The 26,403-nt window shown below is 39.1% G+C and overlaps 4 protein-coding genes across 9 annotated transcripts; all 4 read right to left on the reverse strand.

Annotated features, from left to right (window-relative positions):
* Positions 1-640: 640 nt before the first annotated feature.
* Positions 641-10,586, reverse strand: eps8l3a (EPS8-like 3a). Of its 5 annotated transcripts, none has more exons than XM_034138859.1 (20): positions 10,574-10,586; positions 7,385-7,470; positions 7,211-7,284; positions 7,061-7,125; positions 6,814-6,972; positions 6,075-6,224; positions 5,921-5,985; positions 5,728-5,837; positions 5,475-5,644; positions 5,249-5,354; positions 4,844-4,917; positions 4,664-4,738; positions 4,353-4,498; positions 3,766-3,910; positions 3,604-3,653; positions 3,424-3,520; positions 3,199-3,303; positions 2,913-3,001; positions 2,286-2,418; positions 641-2,197 (listed from the first exon to the last, which is right to left on the reverse strand). In XM_034138859.1, the coding sequence occupies exons 2-20, from the start codon at positions 7,447-7,449 to the stop codon at positions 2,186-2,188; spliced, it is 1,890 nt and encodes a 629-aa protein (XP_033994750.1). In that variant the 5' UTR covers positions 7,450-7,470; positions 10,574-10,586; the 3' UTR covers positions 641-2,185. The 5 variants fall into 5 exon arrangements, with proteins under 5 accessions (XP_033994750.1, XP_033994749.1, XP_033994751.1 ...); XM_034138858.1 differs by lacking the exon at positions 10,574-10,586 and adding an exon at positions 8,063-8,270; XM_034138860.1 differs by lacking the exon at positions 10,574-10,586 and adding an exon at positions 8,063-8,270 and having other exon boundaries at positions 5,728-5,834; positions 7,385-7,474.
* On the reverse strand, positions 9,690-12,697 carry efcab2 (EF-hand calcium binding domain 2). Its single transcript, XM_034138862.1, has 7 exons — positions 12,522-12,697; positions 11,404-11,488; positions 11,090-11,162; positions 10,848-10,924; positions 10,354-10,396; positions 10,107-10,173; positions 9,690-9,944 (listed from the first exon to the last, which is right to left on the reverse strand). Exons 1-7 carry the CDS (start codon positions 12,544-12,546, stop codon positions 9,826-9,828), a joined length of 489 nt encoding a protein of 162 aa, XP_033994753.1. The 5' UTR covers positions 12,547-12,697; the 3' UTR covers positions 9,690-9,825.
* A 708-nt stretch (positions 12,698-13,405) lies between these two features.
* On the reverse strand, positions 13,406-18,719 carry irf6 (interferon regulatory factor 6). 2 transcript variants are annotated; one of them, XM_034139249.1, is made up of 8 exons: positions 18,444-18,719; positions 17,927-18,101; positions 16,832-17,027; positions 16,635-16,733; positions 16,278-16,541; positions 15,477-15,869; positions 15,235-15,353; positions 14,275-14,505 (listed from the first exon to the last, which is right to left on the reverse strand). In XM_034139249.1, the coding sequence occupies exons 2-8, from the start codon at positions 18,098-18,100 to the stop codon at positions 14,275-14,277; spliced, it is 1,476 nt and encodes a 491-aa protein (XP_033995140.1). In that variant the 5' UTR covers position 18,101; positions 18,444-18,719. The 2 variants fall into 2 exon arrangements, with proteins under 2 accessions (XP_033995141.1, XP_033995140.1); XM_034139250.1 differs by lacking the exon at positions 18,444-18,719 and having other exon boundaries at positions 13,406-14,505; positions 17,927-18,100.
* A 2,184-nt stretch (positions 18,720-20,903) lies between these two features.
* On the reverse strand, positions 20,904-22,846 carry LOC117489831 (guanylyl cyclase-activating protein 1). Its single transcript, XM_034139370.1, has 4 exons — positions 22,649-22,846; positions 21,757-21,906; positions 21,194-21,284; positions 20,904-21,034 (listed from the first exon to the last, which is right to left on the reverse strand). Exons 1-4 carry the CDS (start codon positions 22,844-22,846, stop codon positions 20,904-20,906), a joined length of 570 nt encoding a protein of 189 aa, XP_033995261.1.
* Between the last annotated feature and the right edge of the window lie 3,557 nt (positions 22,847-26,403).

Raw genomic sequence — 26,403 nt, forward strand, 5'->3', positions numbered from 1 at the left:
TTTTAAACTCGCCCCAAATCTGATCAAAGCTGGGATAACAAATTGTGTTTTACACTCATCATATTATTTCTCTACCTGCCACTGGACACGGGCCAACTTCCATCAAACTGTGAGCATTGTTAAGATGATTAGGAGGAAAGATGAGAGCTGAATTTGTTCAGCAGGAATAAAGTGGAAGTAGCTTCCAAGTGTTCAAGGGAGGCACCATAGTTGTGTGCTTGTTCGTTGGGTTTCATGTATAAAGCGTATTTTTTTAAAGGGGATATAAAGAGAAGAGATTTTATATTCACAATATATTGATGTCAAGGTTTAACACTTAGTAGTGTTGCTGTTTACCATTGTGAGTTACCATTATGACATGAAGATAGTCGCTCATTAAAGGCTGTTCTTTTATTTAGTTGATCAGACCATTTCATATTACAGTAAATACAGTATGTACATGTTACATACATCTTACTGTAAAGCCAAAAGATTTCGTTACAGCAGTTACTGACCTCCACACACACACACACACACACACACACACACACACACACACACACACACACACACACACACACACACACCTACACACCTACACACCTACACACCTACACACACACACACACACACACACACACACACACACACACACACACACACACACACACACACACACACACACACACACACACACACACACACACACACACACACACATAAAAACAAACCCCTTCTTTTAAGTCACATCAATAGACATTTTCTGTGTTTTTGATTAGGAACGACTAATTTCTTCCATTGATCTACATTGACTTGCCCAATAACTTCACACACTTACTGTACCTCTTACAACAATTTTTAAGGTAATTAGTGTTTTATTCTTTGACATACCGGCTGTGGTGCGTTCTTCCAGGGACTAGAATCTGTACTGAACCTTCTCCATCCATTCACTAACTGTTGTGTTGTGTGCTTATGACCCCGGTGGTTCACTTTGTTCTAACAGTCTGCACAGAGCTACCTGTCTGCACAACACCGTGCAGCCTACCTCACAAATACTTATCTCCAAACGTTCTCTGTGTTTCTGTGTCCTCAGCAACAGCACACAACAATTATTGGATTATTTACACGTTGAACAATCAACTGATCTTTTTCCGGTTTATTGCAATTGTTTGTTTGGTCTATTATCATCAGAAGGTTGTGAATAAAGCCCATTATGATTCCTTTAGGACCCTGGGTGTTGAGGTGTTCAAATTGTTTGTTTTCGTCCAAACTACAGTCCAGTTCCCAAACATATTTGCTTTACTTTCATAGACAATGTGAAGAAGCAACACATCTTCACATTTGAGCAGTTTGAACAAGTAAATTGGTCATTTTAACCTTTTAAATTCCAGTAAATATTGGCGCATCAGAAGTGATGCACATAAAAACAGAACAGATGGGACTATTTCAAGCTTTTATCTCTAAGTAGTAACACAGCAATTATTTGGATGCCATCACAAAAACCAGTACCAGTTATTCAAATATATGCGCTACATTATTCATATATTTATAATTCACACTGATTTATGTGTGTTTTACTATCTTTATCACTCATTTATTACATTTGTAATGCTCACTCTCAACATATATTTCTGTGCAGCTTATATTTTTCTCATTGAAATCTTTGTTTTCACAAAATCTCGTCACTTTTTCGACATTTGAATTTTATGGCCATGGATCTGTAGCCAAATTATTGCCTGAAATGAATTGCCAGTGTTTAACAGATGCCTTTGATAAGGTTCATGTGTAATGTCTGAACGAAATAAAGCATGTTTATTCACTAAAACGTTGTGTTGTGCCAGAAAACTTTTATTTACACGTTACTGAATGAACACATACATAAGGCTGTTTACATCGTGTTGCGTCATCGGACTTTGCTATCATAATATAGTAAGACATTTGACATAGTATTGCTGGGAACATTGTCTAAATGCACTTTATATCATCTCCACTGATTAGATTACACTTTGGATTTACAGCAGATTTCTCAACCAAACAAATGCTATATATGAATTCAAAATGAGATGCATATAATTGTATACAAGGATTCAGATAATAATATGCTTAACAATCTCTCACTTCTTATTTAAAAGTATACAGTATTTAGTGACATGGACCATGGGGAGTTCTTGTTCTCCTTCTTCTTTGGTTTTCTCTTGTTGGTCTCTTACGTGGCAACCTTGGGTGTTCAAACAAAAAACTGTTAGACGTGCTTTTGTATTCACACCAGCATTACTCAGTGGACACAGATAAAGATGGTAACTTACACTCATGGCGGATTTGACTGCTTGTAACTGGAAGAAGACTCGTCCTCCTTCCTCGGGACAAACGGTCTTCAGTTCCTCTCGGCTCATGCCCAGCAGCATGGAGCCGCTCAGCCCGCCCAGACAGCGCACAGTGCTGCAATACAACGTATATTAGTCTGTCAATCACTTCTGAATCTCAGAAGTTCATTTGGTGGAAAAAGGTCAAATGCCTGCTCTAATATTAAATGGCAGTTGGTGAAGTTTGGTTACTCACAATTTGTTTGATGGTGAAAATGGTTAAACTGAAGGGAGCACGGGCCATTATGTCCTGACTTTTTATCCATATTAAGAGTTGAGCTCAAAAAACACTGGTCCCATTACCCATAATGCATCTTAAAAGTATTTTTCATTCGACACCCCTGCTTCTTATATGCTCACTTCTTTGTAAACCACATCCAGTATTACAGGCTTTCTGTTCAATCCCATTCCAAGAGAAAAAAATAACCCTGATGATACAAAATGAGTCCCAACATCTTCAATTAACTGAAGAGAAAACGCCTTATATACTGTAGGTTGGAGTAGGTTATATCAAGTTAAATTAAACGTGCTTTAATGCCTATGAAAGGAGTTTAATAACTGTGTACTTACATTTTACCAAAGCCTTTGTCTTCCAGCCAAGCTTTCACTTCTGCAGGCTTGGATTTCTTCGTGAGAACAGGAGGACCCCCAGGCGCCTGCTGAAAAAAGGAATGTTTTTACTGAAATATAAAGATGAGTATATAGAGAGAGTAATTCAAGGACACTCTGAGAAAGATGGAAGCAGGTTATGGAATACAAATGTTCAAAGTTGTGCATGAATACCAATATTTCTGATTGAGGTGTCTCACATTAATACTAAGTCACAGAAGACCTGCGGTGTGTACGTGGTGCTCACCTCCATCTGTTGTTCACCATAAACCTCCAGGACATTATTGGGAACATAGCCCTCCTCCCCGGCGCTGTTCCTCACTTTCCACCACTGCTTCGACATGTCCAGCAGCTGTAGATGGAAATCAGAGCCAGTGTCTTAATGAGTTGTGTTCATTCTCTGTTATCTTTTGTTTTAACCCTTTTGTAACCAATTCCACTCAAACATCACAGCAAGAGTCGGTTCACTCACCTGAACTACTTCTCCTTTTCTCACGGTGAGCTCTCTTTGGTTTCTTGAGATGAAGTCATACGTAACATACATGTCCCGCGGTGGTGACTGAACAAAGCTGAAATACACAAAGGGCATCTAAAATGTTAAACTTCGAACAATCACCTGGATTTTTATTTATTCTTTATGGGTTTGTTGTACCGTGATGATTTTTTGGGGCGATGAGCTGGTGTTATACTCTTGGCTGGAGCCTGCACAGGAAAAATAAAACATGGTTGTGTTATGTTTGAATATCTTCTCCCAAACCACCTGTCTCTCTGTGCCGATGTTGAACTGAATGTCTGATCTGGAGGAGTAGCCTACCTGGTAGGGTGCAGGTTGTTGACGCTCCTCTCTTCTCATTGGTTCACTGGGTTCAGGTGCTGCAGTCACCTCAGGGGCCTGCCAGCCGTCAGAGAACTCCAGAGTGTATGTTGGGATGTCCTCGTCGTCTTCTGGCCATTGGGTGCTGATCATATTGTCAAAATCATGACCGATTGTTATCTTGACACTTATCAGTCTGACATATTTTAGTAAACCAAACTGAAGTGGTGGAGGAAATACTCAAATACTATACTTAAATAAAAATATCAATACATCAAAGATAAAGCTAATTAGAAGATACATTCTGCCTAATTAGGTAAATGTACTTAAGTTTTATAAGGCAGGAAAACTAATAGTATCCAAAGGAAATATATATTTTTGTAGTAAAATCTGAATTGTACTGTTGTAGCCCTTTTAAACTACTTTGTGTCCATAAGTGTAGACACTAGCTTAAAGTAAAAATCCTTCAAAACTGATCTTTGAAATGTGTTACGTTACTTTTCTGAGATGGGGCCAATGTTTTGGTCTCATGCAAATGAAAAGAGAAAGCTACAGTTCATCAGGTCCCACACTGTCCGTTGTCTCACCTGGGGATGTTCCAGGCGTCTCCCAGAGACTGCCACAGCTGGTCCTCCTCTGTGGACGCCTCCTCACTCAGCAGACGGATACACTGAGGCGTCAGCAGCGGCGCCACGATGGTCTTCAGCAGATCTTCAGGGCAGTGAGATACCAGCTGGTGAGGAAACAAATAATTAAGAAGGTATTAGGTTTGTATTAGACAGGTGCCACAGAGGGCGCACATTGGACTACAGCTCCAATCGTTTGATTAGTGCAATCATGATGGTTAATTCAACTTAATTATAAGAGAGTATTGGAATTACGAGATGAAGTCACTTACGAATGTTAATATGGAAAATAAGGAGTGAACAAATTCAGGAGCGCTGGGATTGTTAATCCTTCCATTGAGCTCCCCCTGTCAAGAGAAATATTTCACTGTTACACAAACTGTACACTACAAAGTGAACAGTAGCAATACTGAACATGATTATATAATATGAATGTGATTAAGGACACATACCACCAGGTTGAAACCACATTTGATCTTATGGAAACACTCTTCAAACTCTGCTGCAGGTGGCATACCGTCTAGGGCTGAAGAAAACAAATAAAAACACGATGACTCACAAGTTTTCAGAAGTCATCCAAAATTGTCATACAGTAGTGTGGCACGCCATTAAAAGTCATAAAAAGTCATGCTGTAGATTATGTCATAAGAAAAGTTATATAAAAGTCATAGCAACACAGAATTCATATAAAAGTCATAATACAGTATGACACAAAAGTTTCATAACACATGTCGCAGTGTATTCATAACTGATGATAGTTGTATAAAAACTAGTTTGACAGAATATTCCAGTATTGACTGAGTGCTGTCATTTAGAAACAGTCTACATGTCTGCCTTTCTTCACCTCATTCATTTACCTTTTCCTTTTTTCTTTTTCTTCTTTTTCTTTGCATTTTTCGCTACTACTGCAGATACTTTTCCCATGAAGATTTCTATGTCACCTAAAATATGATTCAAGATGTCCTGTAAAGAAGATGGATAAAGAAAGTCATTTTCACATTCTTCTGCTCTTGAATATAATTAACATGTAGAATGATGAAAACAAAATGAGGCATTAATAATGATTATCAAATATACACTTACTACATTCCTGTCCAGGTCTGTGTATGGACGTTGGCTCGACAGAGGTTCTTCTTCGGTGGTGGAGGGCTGCGGTGACGGTGCCCTCTCTCTGGGAGGTGGGTCCTCCTCTTCCTCCTCCTCCTCTTCCTCCTGATGTACAACTGGTTCAGGCTCAGGTACGTCATCCTCCTCTAAAAGCACAAAGAGACAGACGGTTGGTATTGATTTTGACCTCATAAGCAATATCAAACCCTTGTGTATCTCACAGACTCACCATAGTCAGGAGCCGTCCATTGGGGGGGCTTCTGCTCTTTTGGTTCAGAGAAATCTTCGCCGTTACTGAGGTTTTCCATTCCCTGTCTTGCTATTGGTCCTGCATTGCTGCTTTAAACAATGTTAGAGGTCATCAATCAATATACACACATACAGTAGTTTCAGGTATGTCTTCTCTGACTTCAAGCTCTTACCTGATGCCTAAATCATGTTTCCTGCGTGACAATGCTGCTGAGAGATCACTTTGGACATAGTCAGCCTGTAAGCAACAGGAACAAATGTACCCACTTATTTTGTTTCAGTTCATAGTAGTTGAAATAACAGCCATTTTTAGGGTTTTGTGCTCACCCTGACATCCTCACACTGAAACATGAAGACGGTGGTGGTGTGTTTCCCCTCGGGCCGGACAGACACTGTGAGCAGGGAGTTAAACACGCCGGCGTCCAGCACCGCCTTCAGCTCCAGGATGTCACTGAAGGACATGGACTCCAGCTCCTCCTGAGAAAACAGGTTGTTATTCACATGAACCACGTCATGGACCACATACATAAATTAAGGCAAAACCCAGCTGCTTTTGTCCATCATCTTCAAATATTTAAAAATAAGTTTCTTGTATCAAAGCACTCTCAATTAAGAAAGAACTCCAGATAATACAGTATATTAGTGAGATTCTGGGCTGCGACAAAGCTCTACAACAGCTTTAATTCTCCTTCGTGCCAATTTGGGACATTTGCAGAAAGACAGTCTTAATTATAGAGGCGTATGTCATCTGCGTAGAAGTTCAAACAGATGTTAAGTTTGAAGAAAACTGAACTTACAGACAGCATGTACACTACTGAGGCAGGTACATTAGTATTCTTTGAACAAACAGGATTATCCTCCTTTGTTCACTAAAAACTTGACTTGAATAGTGTTCAGTTGAACTAAGATCTGGTGACTGTGAAGGCTGTAACATATGATTCACATCTGTTTGCTACGCTGGTCTAATCACCCAGTGAACCTTTACACCCTGGGTGGGGTCCTCCTCATCCTGGAGGAGACTACTCCCAGCTGATGTGTGTTTCTGTGGGCATCAGACGCTGCTGACCTTGGTTTCTCTGTCTGTGAGCAGCAGGTTGGCTCCTCGCACCTCCAGCCTCATGTTCTGACCCCAAACTCGGCCCATACCGTCCAGAAGCTTCAGCCGCTCCACACAGTCCCCCACGCCTCTCAGCTCCTTCCCATCCAGGTCACAGGTGAACAAGTGCTGCAGCATGGAGGGATTCAAACACAACATCAAACAAGGCATGATTCAGAGAGGATCATATTTGTTTGGAGATTATTCCGAAGGTTACCTCCACTCTGTACCGTAATTTGTCCATCATCTTGTTTACTGACTCTGCATACTCCTTCCTTTGCACTGTTGATCATAAACCAGAGCTCTTATTATTTATGAAGTTTAACTGAACAGGTGTAACCACTCTTCATGTCGAGTTTTAACTTACAGTAAACTGACATGGCACTGAGCTTCGACACATTTGACGCCTGCGATGACACATCATCCGTGTTGGAGAAACCACTGCCACAGAAAATAAAACAAAATACAATATCAATCATCTGCTGATGAATAAATGAAATAAAACAATCAATCAAAAACATAAAGATTGTGAAATCCATACTTGGACTGGATGGATCCAGCGTAGCTGCTGGTGTCGTTGCCAAAGGGACTGTTGCTCCTGAACATCTTGTCCACTCTCACACACACCTGCCTTATCATAGATGACATTAACAACACACACCGTACATTTTATGAGTGCTACGAGCTGCGTCAGAAACTTGCATCTGAAATCAATATTGGATTAAGGGAGTTTGTATTCCATTAGTGTTCATTAAAGCTGGTTGTAGCTTTGAGAACATTGAGTTAACAAATGTACTCAGCTAAGTGAGCCTTTGCTCAAACAACACCTCGTTGTTATCGGTGAATGTAAAATTAATGAATGGGTCTTGAAATCATAAACTGGTCATAGTCACCTAGCAACACAAAGAGATTGGCGACAAAAATGTCGATGAAAACAGTCCAAAGGTAAATGCTCTGTTTGAATATGATAAAATAAACATACTTCAAACACAAAATCAGTACGAATCGTTAGGCTAATTTCGGAGTAATCTGAAAAGTGTTGTTCTGTTGTCAGATTTCTGATTACTTTGAGGAGTATGTGGAAGATTATTCTGTAGATGTTGTTTGAATTGTGTTAAATGAAATGCAAACACACAGCAAGCCTTTACTACAGATTGTTTAAACAAACAGCGAAGACATATCGAGTGTATTGTGGAGATTCATGTTCAAAAGCTCTTACCTTTGCTGTCTGCTAGATGAATGTTGTTAAATGATTTACTCTTTAGTGTGAAAAGAACTCATATTTTAATCCTGCTCAGTCCTCACTCAACGTCTTCCTTATAAAGGAGAATGACAAAGTCCACATCAGTAGCACAGCGATCTGTGGGACACTGAGTCGACTCAGTTAAGGGTGTGAGATCTTTAGTGTGGCATCCCATCCGAGCAAAGGTTACCAGATACGGAGGAAATCACCCTGGAAAAGCTTAAAGGTCTCCAGGTCTATAAATAGACTGGAATGCCTTATCAGCATTTTTCTCATTTTCCATCTTCCATTTTTGTGAGATTACAAGTATTGAGCAACAAGGCTCAGTCAGCTCATATCTATTTATCTTCCTAATCTAAAACGACGATTAGTATGGGCCTATAAATGTGTGAATCCTGTCATAGATAACTGCCTACAACACGGCAGGTACATGTTATAGTGAATAAAACAGATCTACAGAGAAAGAAGAGATAACATGTTCAGTTGATTGCTAAATGTATTACAAACTTCTAGTAAGGGCAGTCATATCTTTCACTTTCATTCTGTTGCAATTTCTTGATAGCAACGTATGACAAAGTCTCTATTGAATCTACAACGTCCAGTTTTGTATTAATCTAATGTACATATGGGGCTGGTACTAAAGAAAGAGCTCTTGGGAACATTTGAAACGTCTAGTTGCAGCACTTCTTATCTCCGTCACACCGTGTAAACTACTTGGCAGACTGGCTCCACAATAAAACAACCACAGGCCCTTCCTTGTTTTTTATGTCACTCTGCCAAACATTAACCAGAATACATTCCTCAATGATGTAATGGACACAAGGTAAACAACATGCCCATATGTAGCCCAAACCTAAAGTAATATGTGTGAAAATGATATAAAATAGAGATCTAACATGGGTCACCTATTCATTTTAATACCTAAATGTAAGGTGATGAAAAACTTGGAAAATGTACAGAAATCCAGCCTGTTCAGCAGTAGTGGAATTATATGCATCAAGGACTGAAGTTAGACTTTTACTTTCTATTCCCACTCTATGAGAACATGCTCAAAGTTGCATCATGTATTAATCTGATTTACCAAACAGTATGAACTATTGTTAAAAATAGATCTACCGTGACGAGTAACACGGTCACAAGATCACATTCTAGTTTCAAGTTAATGCCTGATGAGTACCTTTACTTTTAAAGCTTTATTTACATCATGTTGAGCTAACACTATTTCCTTACTTTTACTTAACCAAAACAGCTTCCAAGCTGAAGTATGAAATATATTTATCAGAAACTTATACTGTTTTTAAGTGAAAAAAGGGTGCGCATATATTTCAATTAAAATAAAAAAATATACATTTTTACTAACTTCACTTGGGCTATAGTTTAATGCTTAAATGTGTTAAACAAACAAAACAACACTTTAAGGTATTAATATGTAGGTTAGGTTAATACTAAGAAACAACAAGACTTCAAAAAGTAATCATGAATATAAACTTCAAGCTTACAAAAACATGCATTGATTTATTTTTCCCCCAAAATGCGCAATTTATACCAAATTGTAATTTATCTGAATTCAACGATTCTGGAAACACAAAGTTAGGATTTAGATATTTACATTTATTATATTATACCATATCAGAACTACTAGCACAACATAATATTAACTTGCATTAATAAAGTCAACAAACACACAGACGTGTGCTTCTAATATTTTTAGCATTTTTGTAGACACACTGGGACATTGTCTACATGTCCGGGTCAATGGTCAGCTGGTTGATTAGGTCTTTGTAGTAGACAACGTTCTTCTCATGGTCAGCCAGTGCTGTCAGCATCTCATCCATCTCCTCCTGGGTGAAGAGCTCACCTGGTTTACACAAAAACAACACAGCCATGGTTTCAAAACTGTTTGTACATTATAAGATGTTTTGAAAAAATAGTAGGGGGAATGTAAGACACACAAAAGATATCTATGAGATGATCTGCTCCAACAAGTCACAAAGTAAAACCTGAAGGCTTCTGCTTTTACCTTCCTGTGTCATGTACTTAGTCAGCTCCTCAGGCTCTAGGTATCCTCTCTTCTCTTTGTCCAGAACCTGGAAATATAGAGTTATTGATTTTATGCTTTAACAAATATCAGTTACTCTGATGTTAGTGTCACTCTGTTGACAGTATGATATCTGCAGACTCGAAGGGTCTTACTCCAACTTTATTTATATACTGTTCAGACGCGGGAACTACAACACTGGAGAATATGAGTAAACAGCTGATCTCACCTCAAAGGCCTGGAGCAGGAGGTCCTCAGGGATGGGAGGGAACCTAACACACACACACACACACACACACACACACACACACACACACACACACACACACACACACACACACACACACACACACACACACACACACACACACACACACACACACACACACACACACACACACACACACACACACACACACACACACACACACACACACACACACACACACACACACACACACACACACACGTACATTTACCCGCATAGAGAAAGCAAAACTTTAAAGAAGGTGGCATACATTATTGAAAGAGATCTGATGTGTTATCTTCTTGGGTGGCAAAACATACACCTGAATGTTTAATGATCAACAACAGGTTACAGTGGAAGACCTTTTTACTACACATTAATTCAGTGAAATCCTTCAGTAGCTACCTCATTAGATACCAAACATCAGTACTGGCATCAGTCAAGAGGGTGTATTGGAGATCAAATAACTGTCTTACTTGTGCTCCAGCAGCACTTTACTCATGACTGGGAGGAAACTGTCCAAGTGGATGTATCCTGTTTGGTCCTCTTCAACCTGGTTGAACAGGACACAGCTAGTGAGTTTGGAACTTTTAACAACAAGCGGAGACATTTCTAACAGAACTGATATCATATTTTAGTAAGTAGTTGCAATTTCAAGCAATCTATACATGTCACCATAACTATTATAGACAACATATTGAAAAAACTATGTTCTGACCTCAGCTATTAAGTCGTGTAGGTCTGCTTGAGAGGGAAAGCAACCCAGGGAATATATGATGGTGCCAATCTCTCTGGAAAACAAACATCATGTTAGAGACCACACTATTTAACTAACTGAGTATACGCCTCAACTCATTAGTAAGTGTTTATTTGATTAGAAGTATAATAAGATTACATGTTTTAATCACTGTGTTTAAAGTTATGACCTCAAGGGTTCAGAGAAGTGTGTTTTTACATTACAAAAGTCTGGTGTATCAGCCCAGGAGAACAATGGGATCCCCCCCCACCTCTCTCTGTACTGCCGGAGCTCACCTGACATCCACCGTGTTGTTAGACTCATAATCAAACGCTTCAAACGCTGCTCTGATCTTCTTCTGGACATCCGACACTGTGGCTTCTAAAGAATAAAGAGAGGTGAGTGTTATCCTACACAGCAAAAACCACAGTGTACATTGTACTCTATAAGAGTACATTTAACACCAGTCTCTGGGTGTATATAGGTCCAAGAGTTTGGTGTTCTCTGAACACTGTCAAAAGTGTAAGATATATACTCCAAATAAAGAGTTCGATTTGAACACTTTGGGAGTCAAAATATACTCTACTACTCCCTCAACCACATTTTGAAAAGTCAATACATTTTTATAAAGATGTGTTCCAGGTTTCATTTCATAAAAGTTGCAGTAAATACATTTTGTATAAACATAATATAAAACGATCATAAATTGTACAAAACATAAAAAATGTAAGGAAATGAAATGAGGATAACAAATGCAGTTGAGGTCTGAAATGTATAAATAATACATAGGCTAGTTGTTGTTTTTTTTAAACAATATTGCAATATAAAAACACTGTGCAAAACATACTTACACCATCATCCTGCAGCTACATTGATTTTAAATGTGTATTAACGATTGCTTAGTTGTAGGTAAGAATGGAGAAACCAGCTCGAGTGCGCTAGAATTTGAAAAGTACGCAGCCGAAATAAATCTGCCCCTTCCATGGGGCCCCCTTCCTTCAGACTTCCTTACAGAGCCCCTCCTCCAACACACACGAATGCGCACATGACCAATGAGGGCACGAGATAAGTTTGTGCACAGATGGAAGGCTGACAGGCAGGTGATTGGTCGTGCTTTTTACAGTACTACGGCTTCCACAGATGAAAGTTTTTAATGGATTTTTTGTCAAAGCACTTAAGATATTCATTGCTATCGGGATGTTAAGAGCATTCCATGGAATATAACAAAAAGTGTATCTCGAGCCGGTTTCTCAAACTTACCTACCCCACCTTTACTGATCAGAAATAACTCCAAGGTCAAATCTTTCAAGCGAAAACAACTATTCACCTAACTATCGTTATTAAGACAATTCCCTTATTGTTGTGTGACTGTAGAAAGTTGGTAGGCTAAGTGAATTTTCTAACTCGTACGAACCTGCACTCTGCTTGCTCTCCGCCATGCTCGCCAGGTTGTTGTTGTGTTGCCTAGAAACCGACTGTTGTTGTCAAAGCAGCAGCTTGTTCGATGGGATGTCCAACAGACAACACTCAAGATCCAGCGGCGGCTTTTCCCTCTCTCTAACCGACTGTCAGCAGTCAGAGGACGGTCAGCTCACACCCGAGCCCTTGCTCTTAAGAGGGTTTTCATTGTTTCAAATACTACTTGATAGCATTGACGTCGTCATGTAGCCGGGACGCTGGGGACATGGCCCCCACCACTTTTGGAGATGGCCAATGTTGTCCCCACCACTTTGCATTAGGATACTTTTTTTTTTTAAAGAATTGTAAGCATGTATGTAGGCTATTGTTTGCACAGGGGGGGGCTGAATGCAGTAGAGTTTTTTATTTATTTATATGAAAAGTGCCCCCCACCACTTTTTCTAACCATGTGACCCCAATGCTTGAATGACACAAATCTAAGATATTTTCAATATGGTGGAAATTCTGAATGATATACATTTCTAAATTACTCAATACTTTTTGTTAGTTTTCTGCCACAATTAGCCGTCATATATTGGTCGCTCTGATGATTATATTTGGCAACTACTATCATCAGATGGCAGAAAATCGAATGAAAATTAACCTATTAACCTAAAACTCCCCCTTTGCTATTGTTAAACAAAACCACTAGAGGTCAGCAATGCTGCATGAGCACATCCGGTGCAGAACTGCAGGTCACTCAAATCTGTCAAGCTGCAGCCTCATCAGTAAAGTCAGAAAAGTAAACAAACACTTGTGAACGAAAGTACATTTTACCATTTTTAAAATAAACAAGTTACCCGTGTGTGTGTCACCATTAAAAGTAATTCATAAACACCATTATCATTTCTGCATTTTTATTGATAAAATAAACATACAATCACAGGATAAATTCAACTAGACATAAAACATAATAATAAACATAATTCAGCACCCCAAATTGCAGTGGCATCCATATTAAAAACAGACCCATGTAGCTGAATATTGTTTAGTTAAATGGCTGTCTGGAAACAATACATAGCTTAAAAATCAAAGATATGTTTACAAAAATAGACTACAATACAGATGGAAAAAAGTAAAAGAACTGAAGACAAAACTGCAGATGAGGTGACTAGAAAACTGCCAATTATGTCAAATGGGAAGACCTTATTGTCCAACATTTGTTAAAAGAGTTGAAACACCCAATATGCTGGCAGGATAAATGGGGCCAAATAGCCAGTTTAAAGTAGTACATGAATAGAAGAAAAATAACATCCATACTTTAATTCATATTTGCCTATATTTTATATAAATGTATATGAGATCAAAACATAAAAGGTATTCTGCACGGTGTCTCGACTGCAGGAAAGTGTGGTAATCACTGGCCAGTTTTGTATAAATAGTGCATGGGGCGAACTGTAACTCATTAACTAACTTAAATGGCCCCTGGCAGAAAGCAGGACTTTGGCCCCTGCAGTCACCGCAGCTGTCTGTAGTTCCTGCACACATGATGTAGAGTGATGCAGGCTTAAAGGCACTACTTCTATTTACAGAAAAGTATAGTGAAAGCACTTTACAAGAGGAAAGCACTATAATCCAACAGTATAGTGTTTAAACTTCTAAATATGATTACACATACACACAAGTACTTATTTCCCAGTAGGCAACTCTCAGTAGCACTGTGGAACATACAGTGATATATAATATATGTTGGTTCAGTGTGGGCTACTTCACTGTGCCTGCATAGCCTGGACAATGTTCAGGCCCGGGCCGGGGGGCAATGTCCACCCGTCCTGGCCCTGGTGGGTCTGCAGCAGGCAGTACAGCTGCTTTAGGTGGGTCACTATGTTGTCTTTGATATCTGGGATTGAGATCTGCAGGCGAACGCTGCCGCTGTCGAAGGACCGCGTGCTGTCCCCTGAAAACATCTCGCTTATCATACGTGCCACCACTGGAATAATCTGCAGGACAGAGCAGGGAGAGAGAACCAATATGAGTCACACAATCAGGCACTCTGAAAATAAAGTATTGATTGCCTGAGGTTCGCATGTAACAGGATTAAAACGGGAAATACGAGTAATGTGAACAAATATGTGACGGGTTGCAGCTAAGGTTAAATTAAACAGTTTCTATTTTCTTTAAAATAGTGGTCATATCATATCAAAAATCACTTTTTCAGTGCTTTTGCATTTCTGTTTATGTTACAGGAGTGCCTACCAACCCTCAAACAATCAAAGAGACAACTCAAAACAAGTCTGTGATTTTTTCGGTGGGAGACTTAAAGATAGAGGCGATAAAACAGCGCGTTCAAGATCGAGGGTTAGCACAGGTAGATTGAGATGGACAGTAGAAAAAACAAGGGAAAGAAAAGCATGTAAACATCTTTTATTAGTAACCCAATAAAAGTATGAACTCAAAAAATATTATTGAAGTATGTCTCCATCAAGTAAAAAAACTACTTTAAATGAAGATATATTTTTCTGAGTCTTTTATAAAACCATTTTCATGCTAAATATTTAAGCACAGAAATACTTTTTTGCAGATTTATATTATATTTGAGTAAACTATTATTTCAACTGCTGTTAAACAGAGATGCAGTTTGTTCATGCACAAGTATGAGGTGTAGACTGCTGATCACTGGCCTGTATTGTCCTGAAAATGAGCACAAATATTTGAACAACATTTCTCACCTGAACCATGATAAGTTTCCTCTCTTTGGGCCTGCCATCAGGCCACTCCTCTCCAAAACATAGGTTGATTTCAAATAGAGGAGGGATTGGTGTCTGGCCACGCTGGTGGGCGATTACTCCTGAACACCATGGAAACACATTTATTAGGATTAGATTTGCGGATCAAAGAATATAACATTTTTTAAATGAGCAAAGACCATGACTTCAATCAAATCTGCATGGTAAAGGTGAGTTTTTCTTACCACTGAGAAAAGACTCCAGGCAAAAGAGTTTGATCTTCCTCTGGCGCTCTATGAGATTTGGCGCAGCAGGGTTTGGAGCACAGGGACCGGACCAGTACACCTTGCACTGGCAGAGACGCACTGCATAGATGTCGTGACCGCTGACCTCCAGGATGAGGCCTCTGTCCATCACATCCAGCAGGCGGTTAGTGAAAATCCTCTGCTTCTCGTTGGTAATGTGCTCCGTGGTCGGAAAGCGTAGCTGTTCCAGGTTCACCGGCCCGAACAGCTCCTCCTGGTTGACCATGGGGCCGAGGTCTCCGTAGAACAGCCTGCAGCCCTGAGGGTTACTGATGTTCCCTGTGGGACACATCTCCTTCCCTCTGTACAGGAACTGCACCTCCAGGTCTGTCACTGGTACAGAGACAAATGCAGACTTATTTTAAACCCATGAATGACATTTCTGCTTTAATTCGAACTTTTACATCATTTTACTTATATTGATCCTTCTAACAAGTATTGGCTGCTTATTCATCTATGCCATAGACTTTCAATGTTCTCTAAAAACACAAATATAACAATAACAATACGCCACATAGTTCACTGGCTGACATGTGCCATCATTGGCAGTGATTGTTTTTTGGTATTGTTTAAAAAAAAGACTACAATGCCCTATGTTAGGAAATGAATGGACCAGGTTGAGCTACAGTAGCCTATAATACAAAATCTGTTTTGGAAAGAGAAACAAAATTAATTCCTTTTGGTTGACTGTCTCTTTTATGATGTGCAGTGATTTCCTCAATAGAAGAAGTGCATGCTTACTCGGGAGGGAACTGATCCACGTCTCTGGAGAGGCGAAGAATACTTCAGGTAGAGAAGGGGGATGCATTGGGACGTCAGGCAGAGGAGCATGGGGCATTTCACTCGGTGTGGGGTGCATCTCCACATCTATGGGCTCCTCTTTAGGCCAGATTTTAACAGGCTCCTCTTTGGGCCAGACCTCATTTGAAGGGGGACAACTGGAAGGTTGCATGGGGGATCCAGAGCTCATAGGAGACCACATAATGAGAGGAGAGGGACTGGTACCTAAATGAGGAGACAATAGAGAAGAGGGTTTTTGATATACTGCTAGGAAATTAAGGGGAGAAAATGCATTAAGTATGAGGAGAAGATATTCACCATTGGATGGGTACGGAGGGAGAGACTCTGGTGTATCTGGAATATCTTCGTCACCACCATCATCATCACCTGGAGTCCAAGAACCAGCATCTGAGGAACCTGTGGGGTAAAAATTACAAAATCAATTGAAATAAAAAAAAAAAATACCAATTAAGGAGGACAAATTAATCACTCATATTTAAGCAGCTCTTGTTTACCTTGGTTACTGAGGGGCTGTGGAATGTCGCACACATCATAAATCTTCAGAGGATTCATGGGGACCTCTTTGGTGCCATCGTAGACTAGGTGGAACTCTCTGCTTTTGTTCAGAGCACATCGAAGCTGGGCTTTCCACTTGGCAGGATCAGGTTCATCAACGCCCTCTTGGAACTTCCCCGTCTCCACAGCCCACGCCTGAAGGAACATTTAAACACAACGGAGGTATCAATATCAGTCCAGTTTTACATTCCTGCACTGAATCCACATATTTGTACTGTCTTTCTCAAAGGTAGTTGCACTTTGTGGGGTATCCATGAAAAGCATTTACATATATAATTGATGAAGATTGAAGATTCAACTTATTGTCATTACGTAGTACAGGTACTATGTAACGAAACGGTTTCTCTGCATTTGACCCATCCTAGTGTTAGGAGCAGTGGGCTGCCATTATGTACGGCGCCCGGGGAGCAGTGTAGGGAAAGGTGCCTTGCTCAGGGACACCTCGGTAGCACTTGGTCTTTCCGGGACTTGAACTGGTGACCTTCCAGTTGCCAAGCCAAGTCAAGTCCCTATGGACTTTGCCACCACCGCCCTTATAGCAATATATGTAGAAAATACAAGAGATTTGTCATCCCTAAATATGTCCTTTCTCATGACAATATCACCCATTTAATGTGCTCAGTACAAAAAGGGTTTAGTATGTCTCAAGTTACACCGATATAGCAAATGTTTACTTTCTCAAATTGTTTATCAGGTGAAAAGGGACAAATAAGAAGCAACGCTTTCATACGCAAAACAGGTCCATGATTAAATAACTGTCATTTTGTGGAACTGGGAGGCCTTGTGATGCAACTCGCATAACCAGATGTTACGCCAGGTACATGCAAATAGTTTTGTGTTTTTTGAACTTGTAAAAGCGTATTTAATAACCTTACAAAAAAAATTCGATTTAAAAAGAGAGGACCCAGTTCCCTGCCCGTGCAGCAGTGCCATTATGTACAAGCTCTCCCTCGGGGTAAACAAACACTTCGTTTCATGGCCTACATTCATTGCTCTTTTAGCTCAACCATGACATCTGTTAAGTTTAGGTTAACCTTAAATATGGTGTCCTCGTCCTCGTGCTGCGGTGTATGTCGTGTCGCGTGTTTCCATGGGATCTTGAAGCGCATGGCCTCGCGCTCAAGCCACACCAGCCCCGGGTATCGCCCGCTGGACACCTGAGACACCAGCCAGGGCTTCAGGCGGACACGTCGAGGGGTGACCGACATCCTGAAAGACAAGACAACACACACCGATCAGTCCACTGTGGATTATTACTGTGAATCATCTCCCCAATAGCCAGAGAGTTTAAACACTCTCAGTGACTAACAATGGTGCAGCAGTGTTCCCAGAAATCATGCGCGTCCGGGTTATCCAAACATTTTTAAAACAGGCACACTTTGAAAGTCGGGATACTATTGATTATATAAACACTTGTTTGTCATATAACTAGCTCTGCTCGGAGATTATACCCCGTGTTTAATAGTTCAGAGCATCTATAAACGTGAGATTCAATTACAAATAATTCAGGTTAAAAAGCGACCAAACACGATACTAAAGAACGACACATACCTGTGGTGAACCAGGAAGTTGGAGAGGTCTGTCCTTGGCCTGCTCACCAGCAGCTGGAGATTAAACCGCGTTTCCTCTGCAAAAACCCGAAGTGTCGCAGATTCCCCCCGAAGGAAATGTTAATAGATAATCATTTGGACGAAGGTGTGAGAGAATAACAACAAATTGTTCCCGGGGAACTCTGGTGTTGTTCACTCCGGCTCGGCCCTTCCCCTCTCCTCACCGAAACTCAGGTACAGCCGTGACGTCACGCCGGTGACACACCTTTTCGGAGCAGCTGAGGGGAAAGCTGTTCCTGAAGCACGTGGACACACACTTTAATTTTCCATCTGAGCATTTCACTGTGAGCCAACTTCACCTCATAACACATGGATGAGTTATAAGTCTGACATGTAGATAAGCTACCTAATCAAGAATAATTATAAATGATCCTAATGTAATACATATAGCCTAATAATAAGGCTCAATCTGACACACGGACATGCTCTTGTAATTGATTTTTTGGTTTAAAATGCTGAACATTTGTTTTATAAAAAATATTTTAAATTGCTCATTTAGGGATTTATTTACCCTCTTGTTTGTTATTTTCTCCACTGGTGTTTTATATTTTCCTGACATTTTATTTTATTTGTTTTAACGAGTGTGTGAAGGAAGGAACATACTGTTCAGGATTTATTGGTCATACATTATATTGCGTATAAATTGGCCAGCATTGCGCACTAGCAGACGATATTTATGACTCAGTTGGCAGACAGATTAGGCAGTTTCCATTGAAAATAACAGCCAATTCACTGTGCATTGTGGACGGTTGGTGATGATCCTATCACTAATAGTAGACAAAACAGCCCGGCAATAATAAACCACACCCTGAAACTACTCATGGCTTTGAGAGCGTGTGTCCGACATCCAGCTGCGCATATTTGACTTTGGGTTTCTTGGTTTCGGATTAATATCCATAATGAGCCTGTCGCGCATGTGTGAGTGCTAATTATTTGCATTCTGGGATGAATGGTCTGTCCGAGTCTTTTGTTGATGGGTGTGTTGGTTTGTTATGGTTCCAAGTAGCCAGTCCCCTAACAAAGAATGAAGGAATCCCCAGAGGTTATACCAGAATCTATTTTTACATAAAGGGGAGTGTAAGGAAGTGTTCAGATTATGAATTTAACATCATTAGATTCATTTTATAAGATGTTGCTCCTTTTTTTTTGCATTTTTGTGGCCAACTCCTTTTTCCGTAGGCTACTGTGTCTGCATTGAGAGATCAAAAACATGACTTGGCTTTAAGTTTTAATTTAGACAGTCCATCTGTGTCAGTAAGTGATAATAAATCAGAATGTAAAACACACAGACACACAGACACACAGACAGACAGACACACATAATTAAACCATTAGACAAAAAAAAGGTAAGTTCAAACTAAAACATTACTAATTAAATACTGAGATGTCTGTGGCATTGATGCTGGATATAATGTTTGCCTCGCAACTTTTATTTGGTCACACAAAGGTCCTTTTTGCACGTTCTCTCATTTCACTTTATAAATGTGCATATATCTAACTAAGGTATTTTTCTTTTTAAACATAAACGATCAAGCCAACAATTTACATCATGAAAAACTCATTAATGTGGAACTGTCATTTAGCTTAATTCAGACTACAGGCTGTCTAATGCTTTAACTCGAGAACTGAAGAACAAACAAAACGTTTTGTTAGCTTTTTGCTACAGTTTGCTTGAAATAACTGGATGTGCACACATCCTGGTTGTCCCTAGGAATAACACACAGTGAAATATCAAATAAAAAAGGATTCCGAAATAAATCACACCATTTTGAGAAAGGTAGTATAAGGTACTTGTTTAATCTCAAATATACATCATCTACTGCTGTCTCAGATGTAGGGAGATCTAGGTGGCTCGACTGCACATTATGTGAAACACTACAATTAAGGAACCTGTAGGTTTCACCTAAACACATTCAACTGAACACGTAGCTTATGTATTGTAAAAATTCATGCAATAGCTACAACATACATTCAATAATGGCACTTTATGGAGAATGGACAGAAATCATGTAGTTTTACACTTCAGCTAGAGTCCAACAAAGAGTTAAGGTATTAATCTGTCTTTATGATTTGTCTGACTATTTCAGAAGACAAAATTACATTTTATTGCAGCATATCAATTTTTTTGACTATAAAGTATTGTCACAATATTTTATAAATATGTTTAAGGTCCATGTTGAAAGCATTATAAACTATGAGGTAGAATACCTCAAGTGTGTCATTGAATACAACATTAATATTTGTCTTTGTTTGAGGAGTTAAACCATGCTGTTCTTTGACAGTGACCCAGAGATTGGTCCACATCCTTTCATCCTGATGATGATTTATGGATTATCCACCTCTTCAGCTGTGGAACGGTTATACAAAAATGTTTATTTCAGTGTCAATAAAGATAGAGGTATCAGGTGTTGGATCTCATCTCTTCTTGAATTTTGCTGACAATATGTGTGAGGTCCAAACTCTCTGTTAGTGTCGTCAGCAGCATTTCGTCATTCTGAATCCCCTCCATGAACTCCTCATAGGACAGTTCACCTGTAGAACAAACACATACAAACACTAAGCACAATCATCTAATGCTTGTTGTCACATAGATTCATAAATAGTAAATCCTTTGCTAAGTATTTGTTATCCAGCTGTATCCCAATATTCAGGTATTATCGAATGTCTGAAGATTTCTCCCTCCGGTCTTACCATTTCCATCAACGTCAATCTTTTCAAACACCATGTTGGCAAACTTCTCTGCTGAAATCTCACTGGTAATGCCATTGATTGCACGGATGGACTGAACACAACACAAAGAAAGGAAATAATTACTGAACATTGCATTTCAATTAGCGAATGCTTTTATCCAAAGCAACACACAGTACATGCAATCAACCTAAGAGATACAAACTCATAACAGCAATAATCCTGCAAGTACATTAGATTAAAATAGGCCACACATTTGCAAGTGCTTCATACAGGAATCATAGTATTTTCATGTTATGATCATGAACATGCCCTGAACTGAACTGACACATTTAATGTTTTTTTCAACCAGTAGATGTCAGCTAAGTGTCATCCATGTGCCTCTGAACCTTGTGTAACTCACAGTAGATCCCACGCTCCTATAAGCCTGAGGAGGGGATTTCTCGACCTTGTTTCTCATTTGGACCCCAGTGGTCTAGGCAGGTTGTTTCAGGACAGTGTTTGGGATTTCCCTAAGTCTTTCACTAAGCCCTGCATCATGCTTTAAAATAAAGGCTCTTTCGCACCTTAATTATCTGAAGTAGCTCCACTTGGTCGATGTAGCCACTCCTATCTACATCATACAGTTTGAAGTACCAACGGAGCTTCTGCTGCACGCCTCCCTTTAGCACCAGACTCAGAGCGGCAACATACTCCATGAAATCAATGTAGCCATCCTACGAAAGAAAAGCACATCGTGAAGATTGTCATTAGTACTCATGGTATACTCCTGACATTTTAAAGACAACAATGCAAATAGTGGAATAAACTCCTGTTTCCCACCTATTTTTCAAATGTCTTTACTGTAATACGCTGATACACTAATCAACAACGGCATGAAGAAGAGGTTTGACCTTTCTCGGTTAAAGTTGCAGGTCAGTAAGCAGCATTGATGGGATAAGCCCCTTCTGTAAAAGACTAATTTCCTCTCAATTATTTATGTTAGCAGAAACACACTAAGGACAGACAGGCAGGCAATAAATGAAAACTGCACGGTTTTAAAACTAAATGAAAATGAAAATAACAACAAACCAGTGTCTCTGCATTAAAGCAGGACATAGAGTAACAATAGATGGTCAAAATAAAGTGCATGTAAAGGATTGTACATATTCTTTGTTTTTGTTTCATTGGTTCTTTGCTGAGGATTATGAAGATCATTTTAATCTTAATTCTTCATAATAGCAGATTATCAATATTATTTACATAGTGAGAGTATGATTTGCATTAATTATATTAGCAGCATTATCATAAGCAATCTACTTAAAAAAATGACATGCAATGTGAAATAAACCGTTTTAAAACATTTTAACAACCACTGATATTCAGTAAAGATGAGAAGCAACTAATGGGGACACTCATCTTTGCTGATAACATTACAATTTATATATTAACCTGCCAGAGGAATATAAATGAACTTACACCGTTCATATCAAACGTTGAGAACATGGTCCAAACGTAGGCATTTGACGCTTCCGAGAGATTCCTCAGGCCGAAGAATTGTTTAAACTCGTAATAGGTGAGAACTCCAGATGGGCACTCAGTCATGAATTTCCTGTACCACTGATGACTCTCACAAGCTTGTAGTTCCTCCACAGTCGTCCCAGGGCTGTTTCCCATGTCTCTTTTATAAAAATACATTTAAAAATCCTGTAAAAACATAACCAATACCTACAACTGCATTCATTCAGCATCCAGGCAGGGTCAACATGAAGTGTAAGAGCAGCAGCAGGGTCCACAGTTAGCCCTTCATCTCTTCATCTCTGAGTGCGTATGAAAGGCTCAGAGTTGTAATCCACTTTGCTTGCCAGCAAAGACTTAACAACAGAAGAGATCTATAGTGGCAGCATTAAATGCTTGTGTAGCCTACTAAGTAGCTGCCAAAACCTTAATATCAAAGATAACTGACTGACTTAATGAATAAAATATCAACTATTACAGTTAATGTATGAATTAGTGTCATCAAAAATGTTCTACCTTAAATGTATTTGTGAAAGAATGGTCTCTTTAGCACTTACTTTGGTTGTGAGTGGCCATCATTAAGCCTTTTAAGCATTCATTTAACAAGTATCCCCCTTGTTGCTCTTTCTTTTTGTGCCTGCCTATTCTTTATAACTGTGTTCATGCTTTTTGTTGACTAGAATACTGAATATGTGAACCTAATTTGATTTAAGTGTTGTATGTGTTGCTTTCTTTGAATGGCATTTAATGAAACTCAGAGGGCTTGAAGTATAAGGCCGACTTCCAGGACTTTACCTAAACCAGAAGACTAAAAAAGACCTCAAAGAAACATGAAAGGAAAGAGATATTAAGACACAAAAAGACTAAAATAACTATTTAAGCAGAGACTACACAAAGACGCTACATAGAGACACAAAACAACACAAATAGATTAAAAAAAGAATTACCAAAAGTCTCAAAATGACTACAGATGTAAAAGTATAAAAATAATAAGCTAAACAACCAGGAAGTGTGTGTGTCTTGCTCATTTAGGGAAGGTGGAGGGGCCGTTTGCATGTCTGTGCCCAGGGGCCTCGAGTCTCATTGTCTGTTACCGCAGACATTGACATGAACTCAGCCTCACCTGAGCGGTCATCGACACATAGGGTAAAAGAGAAAGTAAACTCAGAGGTAAATATGGATATATAAACATGAAGCCAAACTTACAATTCAGCATTAACTATATTTTTTGAAACCTCACTAATGCACTAGTGATTATTGCAATTCTTTGATGCAAATATCAGTTTAAAAATGTATCAGCTCACTCTAGCTTTAGGCACGGCAAGTTTATTTATATAGCACTTTTCAACACAAGGCAATTCAAAGTGCTTTACAAAAATGAAAGACATTAAGAGCATAAAGCACATTAGAAACATTAAAAAGCAAAGATAATAAAACATGAATAACACAGGTACATGAATACAAGTTACAGTGCAAGGCAAGGCAAGGCAAGTTTATTTATATAGCACCTTTCAACACAAGGCAATTCAAAGTGCTTTACAAAAATGAAAGACATTAAGAAAATGGCATTTAAAATCAGTCATTAAAAATAAAAGATAATAAAATAAACATTAAAAGAAAAAATACATGGATAAAAGTTAAAAGTTACAGTGCAGTTTAAGATAGTGAATAGTTCAATTAAAAGCAGCGGCAAAAGAAAAGTCTTCAGCCTGGATTTAAAAGTAGTAAGAGTTGCAGCGGACCTGCAGGTTTCTGGGAGTTTGTTCCAGATATTTGGAGCATAATAACTGAACGCTGCTTTACCATGTTTAGTTCTGACTCTGGGGACAGAAAGCTGACCAGTCCCTGAAGACCTGAGAGTTCTGGATGGTTCATAATTTAGCAGTAGGTCAGACATGTATTTTGGGCCTAAACCATTCAAAGCTTTATAAACCAGCAACAATATTTTGAAATCTATTCTTTGACACACAGGAAGCCAGTGTAAGATGTGAATAGTTTAATTAAAAGTAGCGGCAAAAAGAAAGTCTTGAGCCTGGATTGAATAGAGTTAAGGTTTCTGGTAGTTTGTTCCAGATATTTGACAATATCCCTAACCAAATTCTCACATTCTTCTACCCCTAGTCTTCCCGTGAAATTATAGTTCCTTTGACACTTTTCTAACCTTTTTATATTCCTTTCATCCTTCTCTTTCAATCATTTTGCATCCCCAGACAACATCTTTTCCCCTGTTTTACTCTTACCTGATCCCATCTTTGACCTTTAAACTATTTTTCTTTTCAATTCCCAGATTAGGATATTTAAACCTGTTTAAGACTGCCCTAGCTTTACTGGAGTCACTGTGTTGCTTTAGACCCTCTTAAAGCCCCTCCACCTGACGTCAGATCCACAGCGGGGGCTGCTGTTGTTGGACTGGACTGAGGCGTCATCAAACCTGGAAGAATTAGATTTTATGGTCTTCAGAAACATTACATTAGTAATGATTATATACATATGAATTCAGTTTACAAAAAATATATAGCAAATCATACTTACTAGTATGTATCTGCGTAAACGGTCGTATTTACCTTTGTTGGCTTCTTCCGATGTTTTATTTTGTTCGTTTTTTTAATAGACAGAAGTGAGTGAGCCACAAACAGTGTATTTGTTTTCCCTGGACAGATAATACAGTGTTGCATTATATACAAAGGTAATACACATGCAGAGCTAAAGTAGTTTGATAGTAAGATATTAATTTAGATAAAAACAATGTAATAAAATATATTATCAGTTACTAATTGACAAATGTATCACAGAAGCATTCAGTAGATAAAGCAAGACCTGTGAACTCAACTGAAGAAAACCTGTTGACAAAAATGAGATCTGGCTTCACAGATCTGTGATGTTGAAACTCAATGTTCTTACTGTACGCACAATACATCTGGTTCTGATGTTATCTTCAGTTCATTTCCATTAACATCATAGTTCTCATCACAATGGAATGCAACATATGTAAGATCTTTCAATCTCCATTTCCTTTTATTTTAGTGTCTGTTTACAAATTACAGCTGTTTCTCTACTTGTCTTGTATTTTCCTAATGCACAAGTCAGGGCCTGTTTCATTTGAGGCTAGAACGTACAGGGGAACAAAGGGGAGGAAAATGGAAGTGGATCTGTAGAAATGCTGTAATGGTCCAGGTGTTAGCACTGATTGCTACCAAGACACTGCCAGTTCTCAATACACATGATAACATATCAACTGTGAAAAGTGGCTATATTAGATTCAATGAAATTAAAATAATAATAGCAATAAATAACTGAAGTCATTAATTGAACTTTAGAAAAGAGCTGATGATACGCAGAACTGCTTCTGCCTGCATTTCCTGGTAGAGCCGAGCTTTACCGCGTGTTCAGCACTGTGAAGCAGGTGTGAACCGTGAAAGGCCTTTGCCAGCACATTCTTGACATTTCAGCGGGCATCAGTCGGCATGATGAATCCCTAGGAGCACAGAGAAACTGGATGGACCGGTCTGATCGTCTCCAGGACAACTGAGGTTTAGGTGCGACAGGCAGACGTGACACAAACACTGTAGCCAAGACAAGAAATACAAAACGATTGACTGGCACTATGAAGTGCATCATTATTAAAAAATTCATGATTGGAATAAAAACACCTGGCCAACTTGAAGACCAACTTACTTGAATCTACTTCACAAATCACTAATTATTAAATTATAATT

The sequence above is a fragment of the Trematomus bernacchii genome, unplaced genomic scaffold, assembly GCF_902827165.1.
Source record: "Trematomus bernacchii unplaced genomic scaffold, fTreBer1.1, whole genome shotgun sequence".
Lineage (NCBI taxonomy): Eukaryota > Metazoa > Chordata > Actinopteri > Perciformes > Nototheniidae > Trematomus > Trematomus bernacchii.

Coding starts and splice junctions, on each gene's coding strand:
- eps8l3a (XM_034138859.1), bottom strand. CDS start 7,449: ATGTTCAGGAGCAACAGTCCCTTTGGCAACGACACCAGCAGCTACGCT. Junction 6,225..6,813: donor TCACAGACAGAGAAACCAAG/GTCAGCAGCGTC, acceptor CTGTTTTCTCAG/GAGGAGCTGGAGTCCATGTC. Junction 5,645..5,727: donor ATGGACGGCTCCTGACTATG/GTGAGTCTGTGA, acceptor TTGTGCTTTTAG/AGGAGGATGACGTACCTGAG.
- efcab2 (XM_034138862.1), bottom strand. CDS start 12,546: ATGGCGGAGAGCAAGCAGAGTGCAG. Junction 10,925..11,089: donor TACACGACTTAATAGCTGAG/GTCAGAACATAG, acceptor CTGTTCAACCAG/GTTGAAGAGGACCAAACAGG. Junction 10,397..10,847: donor AAAGTGCTGCTGGAGCACAA/GTAAGACAGTTA, acceptor TGTGTGTGTTAG/GTTCCCTCCCATCCCTGAGG.
- irf6 (XM_034139250.1), bottom strand. CDS start 18,100: ATGTCGGTCACCCCTCGACGTGTCCGCCTGAAGCCCTGGCTGGTGTCT. Junction 17,028..17,926: donor ACGAGGACACCATATTTAAG/GTTAACCTAAAC, acceptor ATGTTCCTTCAG/GCGTGGGCTGTGGAGACGGG. Junction 14,506..15,234: donor GGAAACTTATCATGGTTCAG/GTGAGAAATGTT, acceptor TCTGTCCTGCAG/ATTATTCCAGTGGTGGCACG.
- LOC117489831 (XM_034139370.1), bottom strand. CDS start 22,846: ATGGGAAACAGCCCTGGGACGACTGTGGAGGAACTACAAGCTTGTGAG. Junction 21,907..22,648: donor CAACGTTTGATATGAACGGT/GTAAGTTCATTT, acceptor TTTCTTTCGTAG/GATGGCTACATTGATTTCAT. Junction 21,285..21,756: donor AGCTACTTCAGATAATTAAG/GTGCGAAAGAGC, acceptor TGTTGTGTTCAG/TCCATCCGTGCAATCAATGG.